This window comes from Microcaecilia unicolor, chromosome 9 (assembly GCF_901765095.1).
Source record: "Microcaecilia unicolor chromosome 9, aMicUni1.1, whole genome shotgun sequence".
In the NCBI taxonomy this organism is placed as follows: domain Eukaryota; kingdom Metazoa; phylum Chordata; class Amphibia; order Gymnophiona; family Siphonopidae; genus Microcaecilia; species Microcaecilia unicolor.
Window position 1 is genome coordinate 157299095 of NC_044039.1, and position 21471 is coordinate 157320565.

The following is a 21471-nucleotide window of genomic DNA, read 5'->3' on the forward strand; positions in this document are numbered from 1 at the left end:
GTGAGATCTTTCAGGGTAGTCTTGCGAAGAGATTCAAATGTGGGGGATTATGAAGCGCCCACAGAACAAGATTAAGGTCACATTCCAGAAAGGGTGCCCAGAAGGGCGGCCAAAGGTGACCCACCCTTTTCAGAAAACACACTACATCAGGATGCACCGCCAAAGAAGAGTTCTGCAAAACAGTGGCCACCTGAACCTTCAAGGAACCCGGTGCTAGGCCCTTGCACACTCCCTCCTGCAAGAATGCCAGGATGTGCCCTACAGAAAAAGCAAAAGGGTCCAAACCCCTCTCCACGAACCAGCTCTCAAACACATGCCAGACTGGGGCATAAGCTAAGCAGAGCACTTCCTAGCCCGGAGCAAGACCTCAATGACCGAATTCAAATAGCCCTTCTTTCTCAGTCGAGTCCACTCAAGGGCCAGACCTCAAGACCAAAGGGGAACGGATCATCCATGGCACCAGGCCCTGACTGAGGAGACCTCGATCCCAACAGAATTGCAGTGGCTCCCTGTCCAGGAGCAGCATGAGATTGACATACCACAGGTGCCTCGGGCAATCCAGGGCTACTAGGATCACCCTGCCCCAATGAGCCGCCACTCTCCTCAACAACCAGCATATTGCCGGCCACAGGGAAAAAGCATACAGAACCCCCCCCCCCCCCTTGGCCACAGTTGCAGCAGGGCATCTAGATTCAAAGGGTCCCTTTCCTTCAACAGCAGAACCATGGAACCTTAGCATTGGCCTTTGTGGCCATGAGATCCAAGCACGGGACACCCCAACGATTCACCACCAGCTCAAACGCCCCAGCCGACAATTCCCATTCTCCAGGATCCAGAGTATACTAACTGAGAAAATCAGCCTCCATATTGAGCGTCCCTGCAATGTGAGCAGCCAAAAGGCACAGCAGATGTTTCTTCGCCCATGCTATTAACAAGCTGGACTCCACCACCAGCTGACTGCTGCGAGTCCCCCACCGCCGTTGCATTTCCCAAGAAGACCTAAACCGGGGCCCTCTCCAACAGCGGAGCAAAGGCCTCCACAGCCCTCTGCACTGCTCAAAGTTCCAGACAACTGATGGGCCACCATGCCTCTACTGGAGACCAAGAGTCCTGAGCCAGGTGACCCCTGCAATGGGCTCCTCAGCCTGACAAGCTGGCATCTGTGGTCACCAACTTCCAATGCAGGCTCAGGAAGGGCATGTACAGACTCAATGACCGAGAAAACAGCCAACACCTCATGCTGTAATCCTCCGAAACCAAAGACAATTTACTGAGCAGAGACTGCTGCAGCTGACGCATGTGCACCCTCACCCAAAGCATCACTTCCATGGCTGCTATCATGGAACAGTGGACCTGAACATAATCCCAGGCCTGCAGCCATGGAAGCAACAGAAGCGAATGAACCTGGTGCACCAGCTTCAAACGCCTCTCCTTTGTCAGGAACACCTGAGCTCACTAAGTATCAAAGAGGACACCCACAACCAACACAACCAGCCTGCTCTTCTCCAAATTGATCACCCACCCCAAGGACTGCAACAGGCAGACCACTGTGGAAATGTCCTCTATGCTGTCCTGGTAAGACAATGCCTGAATCAACCAGTCATCCAGGTATGGGTGAACACAAATCCCTTGCTTCTGCAGAAAGGCCGTTACCACAACCATGGCCTTGGAGAAGGTCCTCAGGGCCGTATCCAGACCAAATGGGAGGGCCCAGAACTGGAAATGAGGGCCCAAAACTGCAAAATGAAGGAATTGCTGATGCAGACCCCAGATAAGGAAGTGGAGGTATGCCTCCTTCAGGTCGAGAATGGTGAGAAACTCCCCCTGTCACACAGACACAATCACGGACCTGATGGTTTCTATCCAAAAATGCATCACTTGCGGACACTTGACCCCTTTGAGGTCCAGGATGGGTCGCATTTTTGGGAACCATGAAATAGGTGGAGTACGGCACCAACCTCTGCTTGACGGGAGGGACTGGCACAACGGCATGAAGAGTCACCAAGGCATCTACCGTGGATCAGATATGTGCCGCCTGGGCAGCCCCCCAACAAGGGGACCATAAGAAGAGAGGCACGACCACGTGGAAAAACTCCAGCTTGTAGCCCTCACGCAGAATATCCAGAACCCACTGGTCCATGGTGACAGTGGCCCACACATCCTGGGACGTCTGAAGGTGTCCCCCTATCAGCCCAGACAGGTGAGCCAGCCTGGCATCGTCACTGCCAGAAGGCAGCAACTGCTCACCCAGAAAGGAAGACTGCCGAGACTGAAATTGCGGCCTCTGGCCAAAGGCCGGACGACCCGACCTGTACTTCTTGCTGTCTCAAAAATGGGCATGTGCCAGGCCCATCGAATGACCCAAGGAACAAGCTTATCTTCTGGGAACCGCTGAGGCTTAGTGTCTCGCAGCTCTTTGACTAGATTGTTGAGGTCCTCACCAAACAGCAATTTCCCTCGAAAGGGCAACTTGACCAAATGGACCTTAGAGATGGCATCCATCGCACAAGCTCACAGCCAAAGCTATCGCTGGTGGTGACTGCCAATGGCATACCCTTGGCCGAAGTCCGCAGCATATCATACACTGCATCCACGAAATAGGGCAGCCCTGCCTCCGCCGGGACACCTTAGTACCACCCCGGAGGCCGGACCCTTGGTGCCACTGCAAGCAGGCATTTGCAACAAAGGAACTGCAAATGGATGCCTGCAGTCCCAGGGCGGCCACCTCAAAGGCCTGCTTCAGAGCCTGTTCCATCCTATCCTGCAGGTCCTTCAAGGCTATACTGCCTTCGACCATCAAGGTAGTTCCCCCTCTTCCAAGGGCTCAGCTAGCGAGGGACCCTCCGAGCAAACAGACACTGCCTCTGTCTGAAGAGAGACCTGAGACCAAGATCGACCATGATCTTTTAGGAGGAGGGGACATCCCCACCTCCGCACCCCGCAGAGGTGCCGAGATTGCCTGGGAAGAAGCCCCCTGCTTCACCAGGTAGGCCTGGTGGAGCAGAAGCACAAATTCTGGAGAGAAAAACAGACCCTGCTGTGCCTCCCCCCCCCCCCCCCCCGAAGGGAGCCCCACTACAGCTGGGAGCCTCATGGTCAGTCGTAAATGAAATAGGCGACATTCCTGCCTCCCAGAGGCAAGGTCCCAAGACGCTGGACTGGAGAGCCGGCACAGGCCTCCAGCTGCTACGATGGTAACCGCCCCACAGGTGCGAAGCCTGAATCACCACCTCCACTTGGGTTTACCAGCCTGCACACCGTGCAGTGGCCCACGGAGGAGCTTCACCCCTTCCGCCGGGGCTGCCATGCCAGCAAGTGTGCTTCGGAAAAAACACATGTTGCACCGCTCGCTATTGAGAGACCAAGCGCGCTGGAGCCGCTGTAAAGATTCTCCCATTTGTTGTTTATTTTTGCTAAATGAAGCACCGTAGAAAAAAGAAAGTCGTCGTGCAGCTCCCCAAATGACACCCAAGGCCCCACACACACCCTGGAGACTCATCGCGTTGGACCAGTGTCAAGGGCCACACCCACCCCCCTGCAATGGCAGACCTCCGCTGGTCTGCACATACTCAACCAACCAACTTTTAATGTGTATTTGATTATCCCTCCCCCCCAAAAAAAATAAAATTGTAAAAGTGTTGTGAATAATATACTACTGCACTACACTACCTCAACACACGGAACAAACTATCACATAGTAGATATTAGTCTAAATGCACTTCATCCTCAGATATGCCACGTAATTCCACTCTGATAGTTTGACAGCTCAGTTTTACAGGTATTGAGAAAATAATTGTTGAGGATTCCCAAATCATCCTATGACTGCAGTAATATGTTTCCTAGAGAAATAACGCAGGGGCTAGAGAAATAACACATGAGCTACATTTTAATAATCCCGATCTTGCCAGTAGCTTGGAACTTGGGATTTCAAGTGCCCTTTCTATACTACACTAACATCTCTCCACTCCTAGTATCAGGTGAGTCTAAATTTTATTACAGCCCACCATTAGAGCTTTTAACCTAAATAATTCATACAGGTTACATGTATCCCCTTAGGAATAACTCTTGTGTTGATGCTATACAGTGAAGCCTAATAAGGTCCCAAGGGATCATTAATGATGTAGCTCAAAAGTTTTATAGGTGGCTGATTATCACAATACGTCTCTCTGTTAACACTGGAATTACGCAACATCTCAAACAATTTGATCTCAACAGCTGTAACCAAACAATTCTTACCTGTTCATATGAGCAGGACCATAACCACCAATGGCATATATCATTCCATCCAACACTGCAGCAGCAAAACAGCTTCTTGTTTTTATCATTGGTGCCACAGGCTGCCATTCCTTAACTTTTGGTATATACTTTTCTACAGATTGCAAGTAAGATTGCCCATCATATCCTCCCAGAGCATACAGTTCTCCTGCTAGAACAACCACTCCAAGTGTGCTTCGGCTTTCATTCATCCTTTCAACAGGTGTCCAGGTATTTGTGTCCGGATCCCAGCTTTCTACAGAATTTTCATGTTTTCTATAGTTAATGCCTTGCCGCATATGGGTTGCAATCCCTCCTACAATATATACCTTCTGGTCTACGACACATATTCCAAACTCATACCGAGGAATGCTGAGTGGTGCCAGACCTATCCAGGAATCATTCTGAGGAAAATACATTTCAACACTGGGAAATAAACAGAAATAAAAAGTTAGAAAGTTGTCTGTTCACACTGAGTTTTACATTCAAAGTTACGATCTTTATAAATATACTTCAAGACATATGTTAATATGAAATGCGTATAAATGAAAGGACCTAAACTTCAAAAATACAAAGATTTCAATTCTTATATACCACTAATATAAGATATATCTCAGTTCAAAGTGGTGTACCATAATCAACAATTCCACATAGCCACATATAGCAACTAAACTGTAAAATATATATTTTTTAATAGTGGAATCATTTCTTAGATTTCCACAACCTCACAATCCAGTACGTCCAAATCAGGATATATGAATATTTCTTGAATGCCAAAGAATAAAACAAAACCGCCTCATTTTGCCATATTTAACCCCTCCCCAACCCATACAGGGGGTAATTCTCTAAAAGTCATCTAAAGTTAGATGCCTAAAGTGTGTGTGCTAAGTGCAAATTCTATAATGACGATTACTCACATAACCAGTGTAAGTGTGCAGTTATGCACCTACCCTTGGACAGAAGCACTTATGCTAGCTCAATGGCCAGCATAAATGCTTGTGCCTAACTGCTGTTAGTTAGGTGCATAACTGACAACATTCTATAACCTGTGCACGTAAGTGTTAGGAATGCCCCTGAACTGTCCATACCCACCCTCCTTAGCAGTTCCATGCTAAAAAAAATTATGCATTTAAGTTAAAAACTACTAAGTACAGTTATGTGTGAAACTGCCAATTAGTTTCAATTAGCACTGATTAACTCCTAGTATAACCAATTGATTGTTAAATTAGGTACTAATTGGCATTAACAATTACATGTGTAAACGGCTCTGCTAATATACACTGAAGGGCAATATAGCAAGATACTAATAAATATATATGTGTTAACTGGCAACATTCTATAACCTGCGTGCACAATTTTGTGTGAAAACTGCCAAATTCTATACATTGCACAGAAATCAAAGCCTATTCAGATTCAGAAATTGAAGCTAACTGCTATAACAACGCACATAACTTAATTGGTTAACTAATCAGCGCTGTCAATTGGATATTAACAAGCAATTATCAGTACTAATTGGCATTAAGATTTATGCGCAGAACTCACTAAGTGTATTCTGTAACGTGGTACAAGTAAATTATAAGTCACGTGGAGGGGCATAATCGAACAGGCGCCCAAGTTTTCCTGAGGCCATCCTCACAGGACGTCCCTGCGAAGGGGCGGGGAAACCCGTATTATCCAAACAAGATGGGCGTCCATCTTTCATTTCGATAATACGGTCAGGGACGCCCAAATCTCAACATTTAGGTCGACCTTAGAGATGGTCGACATAAATGTTGAGATGGTCAACCTTAGAGACAGTCGTCCCTGGTTTTCGGCCATAATGGAAACCGAGGACGCCCATTTCAAAAACGACCAAATCCAACTCATTTGGTCGTGGGAGGAGCCAGCATTCGTAGTGCACTGGTCCCCCTGACATGCCAGGACACCAACCAGGCACCCTAGGGGGTACTGCAGTGGACTAACTGATGCACTAACTGAACAGGTTTTCAAAGCAGCAACTAGGTTTGTGAGCCCTTGGGCCGCTGCCGAGGAGCGACAGTGGCAGGCAAAACCACCCCCAAAGAGACAAGGCAGGACAAGACTGGAATCCCGGACTGGAGTTGCAGCTGAGGCAACAAGCTGGAACAGGTAAGGCAGGAGCAACTAGCCTTCACCTGCACTTGACCGCCCTTCCCCAGGAGTTGAGCCCCTGGGTGAAGGCAGCCGGCAGGACTTACAGGACAGGGCAGGAAATGGACAGGTATAAGCGTCAGGACTGAAAGCTGCCGGGCAGCCACTAGCAAGAAACCCAGACAGAAAAGAATCAAGACTGAAAGCCACTAACAAGAAACACAGACAACAGGAACTAGACAAAGGATACAGACCAGAAACAAGACAAGGAAATAAGCAATAAACCTAAGCTAAACTACATACAGACTAACTAGAACCAGACAAGAAACCAGACTAGGCAGATGTGCAACAAGCACCAACATACCAGGGACCTTAGACGATGCAAAGACCAACACAGAAGTTTCCAGGTGGCTAATAAAGCCCATCAGCAGCTGAAGTTTAGCTGCAGGAATCATAAGGCAGCTACGGGTGCTGTACAGGCACAAACAAGAAAAGCAAGTCTGGCAGCCTGGAAGATCTGGACCGGACTGGGCTAAAGTCTGGACTCAGCTTGGCTGAAACTGGAACTCGGCGTGGACTCAGCTTGGCTGGAACTGGAACTCGGCCTGGACCCAGCATCTCGGCTGGAACCAGAACTCGACGTGGACTCAGCATCTTGGCTGGAACTGGAACTCGGCCTGGACTCAGCATCTCGGCTGGAACTGGAACTCGGCGTGGACTCAGCATCTCAGCTGGAACTGGAACTCGGCGTGGACTCAGCTTGGCTGGAACTGGAACTCGGCCTGGACCCAGCATCTCGGCTGGAACCAGAACTCGGCGTGGACTCAGCAGCTTGGCTGGAGCTGGAACTCGGCTTGGACTCAGCATCTCGGCTGGAACTGGAACTCGGACTGGGCCTCGGATTGGAATCAGGCCTGGAGTCAGAAGCTTGGCTGGCAGCGCCACTCGGGCTGGAATCAGAGGCTTGGCTAGAAGCGGAACTCTGAACCGGAGCTGGACTGGGACCCGGAAGGCTCCACAAAACTTGCATACGAGCCCTGAACCCGGGACTTCCACAATGCCTTCTTTCAGCGCCCGCTTCAGGAGTATCCCAAAGGGTTGGTTGGATTCAAGGAAAGTTTGCAGCGATACTCGAAGAGTGTGATAGAAGGATCAAGAGCAGAAACTGGGTTTATAAAGAACCCAAGCCTCCAGAGACGCTTTCTCTCAGCTGCAGCTTCAGGAGTATTCCTCAAGGCCAGATCAGAACATAGTTTATAGTGGTAATTCTGGAGTGTCATCCAACAATCAAGATCAGAAAACTGGGTTGGGAACGGAATCCACACTGGAACTAGGAGCGGAACCCGGGCTGAGCCCCGGATTGTCAACACAGAAAAAAGTCATGGACAGAAAACCCAGCTGGAAGGATGATCTTACCGAGCTCATGGCCTTTGCATTCTGTCAGGTTTTCAAAGCAGCAACTAGGTTTGTGAGCCCTTGGGCTGCTGCCGAGGAGCGGCAGTGGCAGGCAAAACCACCCCCAAACCTGAGACAAGGCAGGACAAGACTGGAACCCCGGATTGGAGTTGCAGCTGAGGCAACAAGCTGGAACAGGTAAGGCAGGAGCAACTAGACTTCACCTGCACTTGACCGCCCTTCCCCAGGAGTTGAGCCCCTGGGTGCAGGCAGCCGGCAGGACTTACAGGACAGGGCAGGAAATGGACAGGTATAAGCATCAGGACTGAAAGCTGCCAGGCAGCCACTAGCAAGAAACAAAGACAGAAAAGAATCAGGACTGAAAGCTACCAGGCAGCCACTAACAAGAAACACAGACAACAGGAACTAGACAAGGGATACAGACCAGAAACAAGACAAGGAAATAAGCAATAAACCTAACCTAAACTACACACAGACTAACTAGAACTAGACAAGAAACCAGACTAGGCAGAAGTGCAACAAGCACCAACATACCAGGGATCTTAGACGATGCAAAGGCCAACACAGAAGTTTCCAGGTGGCTAATAAAGCCCATCAGCAGCTGAAATTCAGCTGCAGGAATCATAAGGCAGCTACGGGTGCTGTTCAGGCACAAACAAGAAAAGCAAGTCTGGCAGCCTGGAAGATCCAGATCGGACTGGGCTAAAGTCTAGAATGTGTGACAGTTCATAGCAGACACCGGTTCAGGCCACGAGAGGGCGAGGTGAGCACAGACAAGGGAACAGTCACCACTGTGACATATATAAAATCTAGTCCTAAGCATGTAAAGGGAATAGCGTAGAGCTATGTTTCAATTTTCTGCTTTTGCCTTCCCCAACCATCATCAATTTTGAAGTTACACATCAATCTGCTTTTCTTATTGAACTCTTCCTTGTGGAATACACCCCACCATTACCCGAGTAATGAACCCTCCTTGACTAAATTTAAGTCTGGCCTTGCTAATTTTAATTTGTTCAGGCCTTTTCTCATTTATTCTACTGATGCTGGATCTATGATCTGGTTATGACTGCAATATTTATCTACCATATTTGTTTTAGCCTCACCTGTTTTAGTTGCACACCTTCTTCCCCCTCCTTTCCTAGCCTATTTTCTTTTACTAGCTATCACAAAATTTTTTGTTAATCTGTAAGCGGTATATGGACATGTAAAATATTCATAGTATAAAAGTGTCAGCCTTTTTATTTGTAGACCACCTTGGTATTTGATTTTATCAAAAGATGGTATAACAAATTGTTCAATAAATAAAACCATGTCACTCTGTATTAGCAACTCTAGCCAGCACTGCAGTTGGAAGGCCATCTCCTCCACAACAATTCAACATTGCTCCTCATGACTAACAGTAGAAGCAGTTACCTTCTCTCCCCAGGATTAACCATGCCAGTCCTGTGGTGCACCTGACAGACAGCAGATTCAAACACAATTCTGCTGTGCTGTAGCAGGCAGCTTTACAGCTTGTACCACAGGTTCACCCAAGACACTGCATTGTGTGTACCCCTCCCAGCCTCGCATATCTGCTAAAGGAACATGAATTGTAAAGTATCCTAGGCCAGCTACACACTCCAGCTCTGCAACTGAGAGATTCTACAAGTTACTTTCCACAGACACACTAATGTTGCTGATCAGAATATACAGTTTCACCTTCCATGTTAATGAACAGATGTGTTTAAAACTTCTCATATGAAAAGCAAGATGGCATCAGGAAATGAGGGGGCAGAGTAGTGTGTTCTGTGCTGGCATAGGTTCAACCATGGATTGTGAAATTTGCAGTTTCAGCCTCCGTTACTGGTTGGAATTTTTGGTAGCTGGGGCTTAGAGGAGGAAAACATGCTCGATGTCTTGCTTAGCTGCGAACAACACTAAACCCCTATCAGATCTGGAACTGTAGTTGCATCAAAAAGTCAGCAGGACGCTACAGGTACAAAAGGCATTACCACAACTGCTTCTACAGGCTGGTCTTTCATGATGCTCAGTTCTTTCTCCAGAATTGCAAGCTCAGAGAGCAGTATGGATAATGAGGAGCAGGGGGTCTGTATGAAATCTGTAACAACCACCCAAGGTATTTCTTCCTCTTCTGGGAGTATTGTGGAGGTGGCATTTTCTACATGGAGGATGGAGAAAACAAAAAAAAGAGATCCTATGTTCTTGTCCCACGCTTTCTTGAATTCAGATACAATCTTCATCTCCACCACCTCCACCAGGAGACCATTCTACAAATTTGCCACCCCAAGCCTGCCCCCTTTCACCTTCATTCTATGTCCCCTCATTCTAGAGCTTCCTTTCAATTGAAAGAGACTTGTTTCCTGTGCATTTATGCCACAGAGGTATTTAAAAGTCTCTATCATATCTCCCCTTCCTGCCTTTCTTTGAAAGTATACATATTGAAATCTTTAAGTCTGTCACTATATGCTTTATGATGAAGACTGCTGACCATTTTAATAGTCACCCTGTTGACCAACTTCATCCTGTTACTATCTTTTTGAAGGTGTGATCTCCAAAATTGTACATGGTACACTAAATGAGGTCTTGCCAAAGACTTAGTGGTCCTTTTACTAAGCCGCTTAAGCGTCAACGCACGCCCAACGTGCACCAAAACGGAGTTATCGCCCAACTACCGTGTGGCTCTTGCGGTAATTTCATTTTTGGCGTGCATCCAATATGCGCGTATGAATTTCTTTTTTCGGGTGCACGTAACAGACGTGCGCCAAGTGGCATTTGGCACACGTAGATCATTACCACCCAGTTACTGCGCGAGTCTTTACCGCTAGGTCAATGGCTGGAGGTAAGGTCTCAGACCCAAAATGGACACTCAACAGTTTTCATTTTGTCTCACGTCCAATTTCGGCAAAAATTTTAAAAGGGCCTTTTTTACAGATGCGCTAAAAAATGGATCGGCGTGCACCCCAAAACCCGCGCCTGCACTACTGCAAGCCATTTTTCAGCGCACCTTTGTAAAAGGACCCTTACAGCATTATCACCTTCTTTTTCCTGCTGGCCATTCCTCTTACTATGCACCCAAGAATCCTTCTGGATTTTGCTGTTGCCTTTTAAATCTGTTTGCCCACCTTAAGATCATCACATATGATCACTCCCAAGTACTGCTCCTCTTTCGTCCACAGAAGTACTTCACCCCCTACACTATACCAATCCCTTCTGTTTTGTAGGCCAAATGCATGACCCTGCATTTTTAACATTAATCCTAGTTGCCAAATTCTGAACCATTCTTCAAGCTTTGCTAGGTCTCTCCTAAGGTATCCACACATCAAAATTGGCTACCCTATTGCAGATTTTAGTATCATCCGCAAATAGGCAATCCTTACCAGACCGCCCTTCTGCAACATCGTTTACAAAAATGTTAAAAAGGACTGGACCAAGAACCGATCCTTGCAGTACACCACTTGTTGCATCCATTTCCTCAGAGTGAGTTCCATTTACCACTACTTTTTGTTACCATCCATTCAACCAGTTCCTACCAAGTCAGTCACTTTAGGACCCATATTAAGGGCACTCAGTTTATTTAAAAGTCACCTATCTAGAACTGTGTCAAGGGTTTTGCTAATATTTAAGTACAAAACATCTAGCACTCTCCCTCTATCCAACTCTCAGGTCAACCAGTCAAATAAATTAATCAGCTCTGTTCAACAAGACCTGCCTCTTGTAAGACCATGCTACCTTGGGTCCTGTAATCCACTGGATTCCAGAAACCTCACTATTTTCTGTTTTAGAAACGCTTCCATTAATTTACTTATCACAGAGGTCAGACTAACTAGACCTTCTCCTTTTCTGCTTTTGTGGAGAGGGCATCTGCCCTTCTCCAGCCCTCTGGGACCACTTCCAACTCTAAAGAAACACTGAAAAGTTCAGACAGCGGACCACAACAACTTCCTTAAGTTCCATCAGTACCCTTGGATGTATGCCATCCGGCCCCGTCGCTTTGTCCACCTTTAGTTTAGCTAGCTGCTCAAAAACACAGTCTTCTAAAAATTGTTCAAGATCTACCACCCTTCCATTCTTATTTGTGTTTGTCTTCTACGGTCCTACTTCTGGCCCTTCTGCTGTGAAAACAGAACAGAGATATTTGTTAAGCAATTCTGTTTTATCCTCAGCTTCAATATATTCCTCCCCTTCACTATTAATTACATAAGAACATAAGCATTGCCATACTGGGACAGACCAAAGGGCCATCAAGCCCAGCATCCTGTTTCCTGTTTCCAATAGTGGCAAATCCAGATTACAAGTACCTGGCAAGATCCCAAAAAGGTACAATACATTTTATGCTGCTTATCCTAGAAATAAAACAGTGGATTTTTCTCCAAGTCCATCTAAATATTGGCTTATGGACTTTTCTTTTAGGAAGCTAGCCAAACCTTTTTTTTAAACCCTGCCACATTCTCTGGCAACGAATTCAAGAGTTTAATTACACATTGAGTGAAAAAATATTTTCTTCAATTTGCTTTAAATTGACTACTTTGTAGCTTCATTGCATGCCCCCTAGTCCTAGTATTTTTGGAAAAAGTAAACAAGCGATTCATATCTACCCGTTCCACTCCATTCATTACTTTATAGACCTCTATCATATCTCCCCTCACAATGCCACTTTTGCACTTTCCCCTGTTGCTAACATATCTAAAAAAATATTCCTCCACTTTACTGTATCGGTTATTTTTATTTCCATTTGCATCTCTGCTTTCCTGGCTACTTTACCAGCATCTCTTAGCTGTATTCCTCTTTCTGCGATCTCTTGTAGTTTAAGAAAGTTAACTTCTTTTTCCTTACCTTTTCAGCTACAGCTTTTGAGAACCAAAGCGACTTCTTTTTCTCTTACTTTTATTACAAAAAAAAAGCCAGCATGAATTTGATAAATGGAGTGTGCGTGTGTCTGTTTATATATACACCCTTACTAAATTCTGGCTATGTGCTTTTTCAGTTCGCATGTGTAAGTTCTGTCATACAGAATAAATACACTCTTAAGAGAAACTGAATGTGGGAAGAGACACGATCTTGCTATGTGCAATATAGCTGACAGAAGTGCAGTTTCTTCTTGACAATGGAAAATTCATGCCTAAGCTGAAAAAGTACAATGATGGAGATCACATTAAAACACAGTGATTTCCGGCACTTCGAGGAAAAAATATAATTCTGTAACAAAAATTATATTTTTATTTAGCCTTGATTGTACACAAAAAACTTACATTGGTTTTGATGAGCTATCAGTGCAAGGATGCAAAACACAAATTACAACATACTGTAGTAGTACAATGAAGGAGAAATTTCCTGCCTAAAGGGCCCTTTTACTAAAGCTTAACACGCACTTGCTAAGAAGCCCATTTTATGTATATGGGCTTCTTAGCATTTAGCACACACTAATTCTGTAGCACATGCTAATCTTTAGTAAAAGGGCTCATAAATGTTGATAGTGTAAGCAGCGGCGTAGGAAGGGGGGGGCGGTGGGGCGGTCCGCCCCGGGTGCACGCCGCTGGGGGGGGGGGGGGTGTCGGCTCCACTGGTTCCCTGCTCATTCTGCCCCGGAACAGGTTACTTCCTGTTCCGGGGCAGAGAGAGCAGGGAACCAGCGGAGCCGACGCAGCTCCCAGCGACATGCACTCGGGGCGGATCGGCGTTCCTGCCTGCCCCCCGCTTTCGTATGGCAGTAAGAATGCGCTCCGGGGGGGGGGGGGTGCGCCTTGCTGCACCCCGGGGGACGGGTGCGCAGTGGCGACCCGCCCCGGGTGTCAGCCGCCCTCGCTACGGCACTGAGTGTAAGTAGATAAAAAATGCAAGGCACACAGCGGTTAACCTGTCAGTTATTTTTGTTTGAGATTTTCATGCAGGAGTTACTGGAGAAAACGTCTGAAAATCTTACTGCTGGACAAAGAAATGGATGCGGAGAGTCTAATATGCTTTGCTAGACCTAACACTTCAGAGACATGCACAGAACTTTTTCTATGGAGGATGGCTTATAATGATGGCTCACTGCAGGATGCAAAGGGACAAATGGTAGGTGAATAATATTATTATGGTTTAATTAAAGAGAGGTAAACTAACACACAGAGACATAAAGCAACTTACACAAACTCCCAGAGAGTCAGCAACAGACTACTGACTCAGCCCTTGGAGTTTTGGCTTCTAGCTCTGTATTAACTATTGGATTACCAGTACTTCTCCCACTGGGAAGACCTGGGGAGAACAGTGTACCAATGATTCTAAAACAGCTGCTAAAAAGAAGGAAAATTAAAAAAATAGAAGGCCAAATCATAAACATAAATTAAACAATAAGGTACATTTCCATGTGTTACTAAACACAAATTCTAAATGTAAAGTATATGCCTCACTATTTTTGTGCTACTTTGAGGAATCCTTAAAATCTGTGTACTAAAAGGCTATTTACCAAAAGACAAAAAAGAGGGTGATGGTCTTAGTTATGATATAATAATTTGTGCTGCTGCAAGCAATTTCCAAGAGATATAAGGGCTCCAGGTAAAAAAACTGGATGACATTTACTCTGTTAGGATATTAGCAGATAGACCATTTGAAACCAAAATGAATGCAAAACAAAAAAAATGGTAAAAAGAATTGTATTATTTTTCTCCTGCTTAAACCACTACACGCTCACAGTGGCAAAAATGAACATAGCCAGAATATTTTGGGCCTGTGTATAACAGCCTCTTTAAAAGTATAAAAAGTTTGGAAGCAAAAACAAATAAAATAAAATAAAAGTTAAATTGTCAGAAGTCTTTTTCTTCCATCTTACCTTTCCAAACAAGCAAGAGTCCAGCTTTTCCTCCCACAGCACAAAGTACCTTCGGGGCACAACGAGGTCGTGTCCATTAATACAGTCTGATGGAAAGTCTATGTTCAGGCATAAAGTGGTATTTTAGGGCTTCATTAAGCAAATGTTTACAACTGTGATCATCTCGAATAAGATGATTGGCTTCATATAACCTAGTAAGAAACTTAACACTCAGCAGTGGCAACCGGACACAGTGCAGTAACTGTGCCAGGTACTTCTGTCGCTCCTGCACATCATACTTGATCCAAGATTCCAGTGCATAGAAAACATTTTCTTCTGTAACAACATTCAAACAGTCACTGGAAACTATTTCATCTAATTCAGAATGTGTCAACTCAAAAAACTCTTCGGTCTGACAGACATCTTCAAAATTCTGGCAAATATATTTGTTTGCAGCCAAGTATAAATCATGGCAACCATAAGTCTCTGCAAATCGGGAAATCCCAATACAGTTGCCAGGGTCAAGCTGACTTTCAAGAAATGTGCAACACTCCTTTAGCACAAGTTTGATTTGGAGCAAATTTGCAGCTGGAAGAAGAGATTCCACTGTGTCCTGTGAGATAAAAACAGTTCCTGTATAAGCGTACTCCACAATGGCCTGCAACGCAGTCTCATCAACACACTGAAACTCCACTTCAGAGTTTTCTTTCTCTGAAAGGTTCCCTGTGAACATGGCTTTGAAATAAGGGCTGATACTTGCAAGCACCACTTTGTGGGCATGGATCTTAACATCACCAACTCGAAGGACAACGTCACAGAGCTCGCGGTGCTGGCGGAGGAGGTTCAAGCCCTGTAAAAGCTGTTCGGAGTGCAAATGGGTCAAGTTGGCAAGCATGTAGGTTGGAGAGGACTGGTCCATCTGGAAAGCACAAGAGAGTCTGTTAATTTATAAGAAACAGCAAAAAGTAAGCTTATTAATATAGTATTTCTAATATAACATTTTAATGGTCTATAATCAAAATGGCCTGAATGCCCAAACTAGCTAGCCATGTTTTAGCCAAACTGCGGCATTCAGCTACACTGTGCCTAGAATCTTGCCTAAACATAGCTAGGTTAAACCAGCAATCCTTGTGTATTTGAACAGTCACTTTGAGGGGCATTTTTGAAAGAAACGTTTAAGTCGGAATTTGGACCTTTTACAAAGACGTCCAAATTCGGAGGCGGGGAGGTCATTTTCGAAAAAAGATGGACGCCCATCTTTTCTTTCGAAAATACCAAGGACGTCCTGTGATTTGGACGTCCTTGTTTTGGTCCATTTTCGAACAAAAAACATCCAAATGCAAGACATGCAAAATAGAGGAGGAGTGGCTTAATGGTTAGTGCAATGGGCTTTGATCCTGGCAACATGGGTTCAATTCCCACTGCTGCCCCTTGAGACTTTGGACAAGTCAAATACAGAAAGGGCGTTCCTGGATATGACATCTAAGTCTGAATTTGGACGTTTTTTGTAAAATGTCCAAAATCAGAACAGGAAAGGTCATTTTCTACAAAAAAAAAAAATGTTTTGTGATTTGGGGACATAAGGGGAGGTGATCCCTGAGTCCCTCCAGTGGTGATCTGGTCATTTGGGACACCTCTTGTGTGGAGTAGAGGAGTAGCCTAGTGGTTAGTGCAGCAGACTTTGATCCTGGGGAAGTGGGTTGAATTCCCACTGCAGCTATTCGTTATAAAAACAGGTCTAGCTAAAACATCTAAGTTTTAGTCTTGGACGTCTTTGTTTTGTTCCATTATCGCTAAAAGACGTCCATGTCTTAGGAATGCCCAAGTCCCGCCTTGAATACACCCCTGGCACGCCCCCTTGAGATTTGGATGTCCTTCTGATGGACTATGGAGACGTCCAAAATAGAGTTTAGATTATACCGATTTGGATGTTCCTGGTAGACAGACGTCCATGTTCCGATTTATGTCGAAAGACTAGCCGTTGAGCCCGTTAAAACGGGCTACTATTGGAATGGGGGTTTTCCAAGGCTTTCCCCCCCCAAGGTCGCCCCTACCGGTACCCCCCCCCCCCCCCCCGGAGTTGCCGCTGCCGCTACCCCTCCACCCGCCCCGGGCCCTCTGTTCGCTATTCAACTTACATCGCCGCAGCACGCAGATCAGCTGAGCTCCCGTCGGCCTGGCCTTCCTTCTCTGCCTGTGTCCCGCCCTCGTGTGACGTACCGTCAGCGAGGGCCGGACACAGGCAGGGAAGGAAGGCCGACCGGAGCTCAGCTGATCTGCGTGCTGCGGCGATGTAAGATGAATTAATTGCGATCAGAGGGCCCGGGCCAGGTGGAGGGGTGGCGGCGGCAACTTTGGGGGTTACCGGTGGCGGCGACCTCAGGGGGGGGGAGCGCAGTTTCCCTCTCTGTCCCGCCCCCGTCATCACGTATTGATGCGGGGGCGGGACAGAGAGGGAAGTCTCTACTGCGCATCTGCGAGTGAGTTCGGTCACTCGCCGTTTATATGTTTGATGGACGTCCATCTCTTTCGAAAATGAGCCTGTTAGTCAACCAACAATAATTTTCAGCATTGACTGGCTAACATTTCTACCCCGCATTTTCCCAAGAAAACTCAGGTTCAATGCAGCTTACATAACAAATTAAGAAGCACTATAAGACAATTAATATTAATACAAGAATATAATTAATAGGGAAACAACTAATTTAAGAATAACTTTTTTTCATATTAGCTGAACACAGATCTAACTGTTGATATAAAAATCCATAAAGTTCTCATGAGCAATTTTCTATTTTCCTGGAAGACAATAAAATAGGATACAGCACAGTGAATCTTTTGAACAGTCAACCTGAATAGTACAGGATAACATCTCTAATGAAGATGATATAAAAGCAAGCTTCCTCTGAATATTAAGGAATAACTATAGATTAATGCTATGCCCCCTCCCTTCCTTAATTCCATGGGTTGGTGAATCATCTTATATCCATTTGCAGGATCATCAGAAAGTTGTAGCCAGGTTTCTGAAATGACCACCAGGCCTGGTTGTCTTCTGCTATCTAGTTAATTGTACTTGCTTTGTTTACTACAGATCTGTGAGGGACGCATTAACGCGCTGCAGGCATTTAAAAGACGTTTGCAGCCCGCCTCCACAGGGCTATTGGTCCAATTGGACCAATAGAAGCCCGCAGGAAAAAACAGCCAACCCACTGCCGCAGCAGCAAAAAGCCGCCCACTAACTCGCGACTTTCAAAGAAAATCGCAGCTGTTGCAGAAAACCCACCCAATTCCGCAAGCGAACCGCGGAATTGGAAACTTTGAGCTGCAGCACTAGTCACTCTCCCAGCACCAGCAAACAGTCCTCACACACACAGCAGCACCACAAAACACTCACACTCCCAGAAATAGTACACAGCCCTCACACAAACAGCAGCAGCAGCGAGAACAGTGACAAACTGAGAGTGAACAAACAGAGGAACAATGAGAGACAGAAGGTGGGGATGTAGAATGGAAGGAGTAGGGGTTTAGGGACAGTGTCTGGTGGGGGAAGGGGGAAAAGGTGTCAAGATACAGGAAAAAGGGATGGGTGTGGCTGGGGGGGGGGGGAAAGCTAGCAGGTATGGGCAAGGACTTGAGGAGGTGAAACCCAGAGGAGGCAAGTCAGGAAATGTAAGGGTCAAAAGGTTCAGACTAGGGCAAACACACAAAGGTAACAAAGCACTCGACAACTCTCCACTATTTCTCACAAATGACCACTTCCATCTCTCCACTCGCTAACTCAGCAAAATCACAAATGAGTCTAAACATAAGTACATAAGTACCGCCATACCGGGAAAAGACCAAGGGTCCATCAAGCCCAGCATCCTGTCTCCGACAGTGGCCAATCCAGGCTTCAAGAACCCGGCAAAAACCCGAAAAAAACCCCAAACTTAATTCTTAATAATGTTCTATGGACTTTTCCCTCAGGAATCTGTCCAAACCCCCTTTAAATTCCTTAAGGCCAGCTGCTGTCACTACATTTTCCGGCAATGAGTTCCAAAGTCTAACTACACACTGAGTAAAGAAAAACTTTCTCCTATTTGTTTTAAATCTACCATATTGTAGCTTCATTTTGTGTCCCCTGGTTTTGTTGTTGTTTGAAAGTGTAAACAAACGCTTCACATCTGTCTGCTCTATTCCGCTCATTATCTTGTAGACTCCTCTGGGCGTTTTTCTTTCCACTCCCAGGAAGTCATTTTACTATCCATTATTGGCAATAAACACTCATCACTTAACACACTCCCTCTTTCAACATCTTCTTTTCGGCTGCTAGCAGACTTGGGTGTTTTTTTGGTGTTGGTTTGATTACACGCTTTAGTAGACATATTTCTGCGAGAAATATGCTTATCTGCCTGTTATGCCATTTTTTTTATGTTTTTCTGTTTCAAAAATGAGCCCCTATATCTTCTAGGTTTACAGTGACTTGGAGGCGTATTTTCCAAAGCACTTAGACTTACAAAGTTACGTGGAGGGGCATTTTTGAAAGAAACGTCCAAATCAGGGGGCGGGGAAAACAGTATTTTCGAAAAAAAGATAGACGTCCATCTTTCGTTTCGAAAATACCAAGGACGTCCTTGGTTTTGGTTGTCCTTAGACATAGACTATCGGCGATTTTCGAAACCAAAGACGTCCATGTGTAAAACGTCCAAATGCAAGCTATTTGGACGTGGGAGGAGCCAACATTTGTAGTGCACTGGTCCCCGACATGCTAGGACACCAACCGGGCACCCTAAGGGGCACTGCAGTGGATCTCAGAAATTGCTCCCAGATACACAGCTCCCTTACCGTGTGTGCTGAGCCCCCCAAACCCTCCCCAAAACCTACTACCCCCAACTGTACACCACTACCATAGCCCTTACGGGTGAAGGGGGCACCTAGATGTGGGTACAGTGGGTTTGTGGTGGGTTTTTGAGGGCTCGCTGTTTCCTCCACAAACATGCCAACACACACAGAAGGTGTTCTCTCCACAGAAAAACAATGAAGCAAAGGAAACAGTGGATCCAAAAAAGGCCTCTCACAAGTGGTGTCTCCTTAAACAAGTTCTTTATTTCAAATCAATAAAACAACGACTTGTTTAAGGAGACACCACTTGTGAGAGGCCTTTTTTGGATCCACTGTCTCCTTTCCTCCACATAACGTAACAGGTAGGGGGGTATGGGCCTGGGTCCGACTGTCTGAAGTGCACTGCACCCACTAAAACTGCTCCAGGGACCTGTATGCACTGCCATGGACCTGAGTATGACATCTGAGACTGGCATAGAGGTTGGCATGATATGTTTAAAGATGTTTTATGAGGGTGGGAGGGGGTTAGTGCATAAGTACCAGCCATACTGGGAAAAGACCAAGGGTCCATCAAGCCCAGCATCCTGTCTCCGACAGCAGCCAATCCAGGCTTCAAGAACCCGGCAACCCCCCCCCCCCCCCCCAAAAAAAAAAAAAAAAAATAAGGTTCAATGCACTTTTCCCTCAGGAATCTGTCCAAACCCCCTTTAAATTCCGTAAGTGACCACTGGGGGAGTAATGGGAGGTCATCCCTGATTCCCTCCGGTGGTCATCTGGTCATTTTGGGCACCTTTTTGTGCCTTATTCGTAAAAAAAACATGTCTGGGTGAAAACGTCCAAGTTTTACTTTAGGACGTCTCTGCTTTTTTCGATTATGGCTCAAAGACGTCCAAGTGTTAGGCACACCCGAGTCCCGCCTTCACCACGCCTCCGACACGCCCCCTTGAAATTTGGACGTCCTTGCGATGGACTTCAGTTAGAGACGTCCAAAATTGGGTTTTGATTATACCGATTTGGACGTCTCTGGGAGATGGACGTCCATGTTCCAATTTATGTCAGAAGATAGACGTCCATCTCATTTGAAAATGAGTCCGATAGTAACCTATGGAACTTTGTAAGTCTGTGTGCTTTGAAAATGAGCCCCATAGCTTAGTTAAAGGCCAAAGTGAAAAATTAATTTAATTTTTCTACTATTACCTTATCCTCTGTGAGCACTACCTTAACCCTTGGTCATCTAGCAGTGCGACTGACTGCCTCATGGGCTTTTTGCTTCAGATGTACTTAAAGTTTTTAGTATTAATTTTCACCACTATGGCAAACTTCATTTCAAAAACTCTTTGCCTCCCTTATTACTGTTTCACATCTGACTTGCCAGTGCTTGTGCTCATCCCTATTTTCCTTATTAGGGGCTGCTGTCCATGATCTGAAAGACATCTTTTTGGCTCTCACTGCCTCTTTCACCTCACCATTAAACCATACTGGCAGTTTTTTTTTTACTCCTTTGACCTTTTTGAATACAAGAAATATATTTTCTTGCAAGTGCAGCTAATTCTATTTTTAAATAATGTCCACACCTCATTCAAACTTTTGACCGTAACAACATAGGAAAAAAACTAATTTCCTTATTTTATCATAAGTTCCCTTTTCAAAATTAAAAGCTACTATAGTATTTTGTTTTAGTGTCCTCCTTCCAGTGATAATATAAAATTTGAATGTATTGTCGTCACTATTGCCCCACCACCCTTACCCCTCACACTAGGTTCTGTGTATCAGTAAAGACTAGATCTAAATTAGTTTCCTCTCTTGTCAGTTCCAGGAGGCAGTCATTTCAAGCATCTAGAAACTTTAGCTCCTCCCTAGCATGTCCTAATGAGATATCTACCCAATCAATACAGGGAAAATAAAATCTCCCATTATTGATTTGCAAGCCTTATACTGTCTGTCTCTTTGTCCTGTGCAGATACAGTGGTGGGGGGGAACTACCTTCTATTTTTCCTCATCCCATATAGAGTTTATATCCATAAAAATGCTACACTCTATTTTGTTGCCTGAAGACTTTTTATCCTGGTTGACTCTATGCTATATAG

The 21471-nt window shown here is 45.5% G+C and overlaps 1 protein-coding gene across 1 annotated transcript in view; it reads right to left on the reverse strand.

The window, feature by feature from the left end:
* Nucleotides 1-21471, reverse strand: part of KLHL28 (kelch like family member 28) — a 45416-nt gene that overhangs the window by 14633 nt on the left and 9312 nt on the right. The window contains 3 exon segments of the mRNA XM_030214412.1: nucleotides 4237-4680; nucleotides 14588-14603; nucleotides 14606-15485. Coding sequence (XP_030070272.1) covers nucleotides 4237-4680; nucleotides 14588-14603; nucleotides 14606-15485 — 1340 coding nt within the window.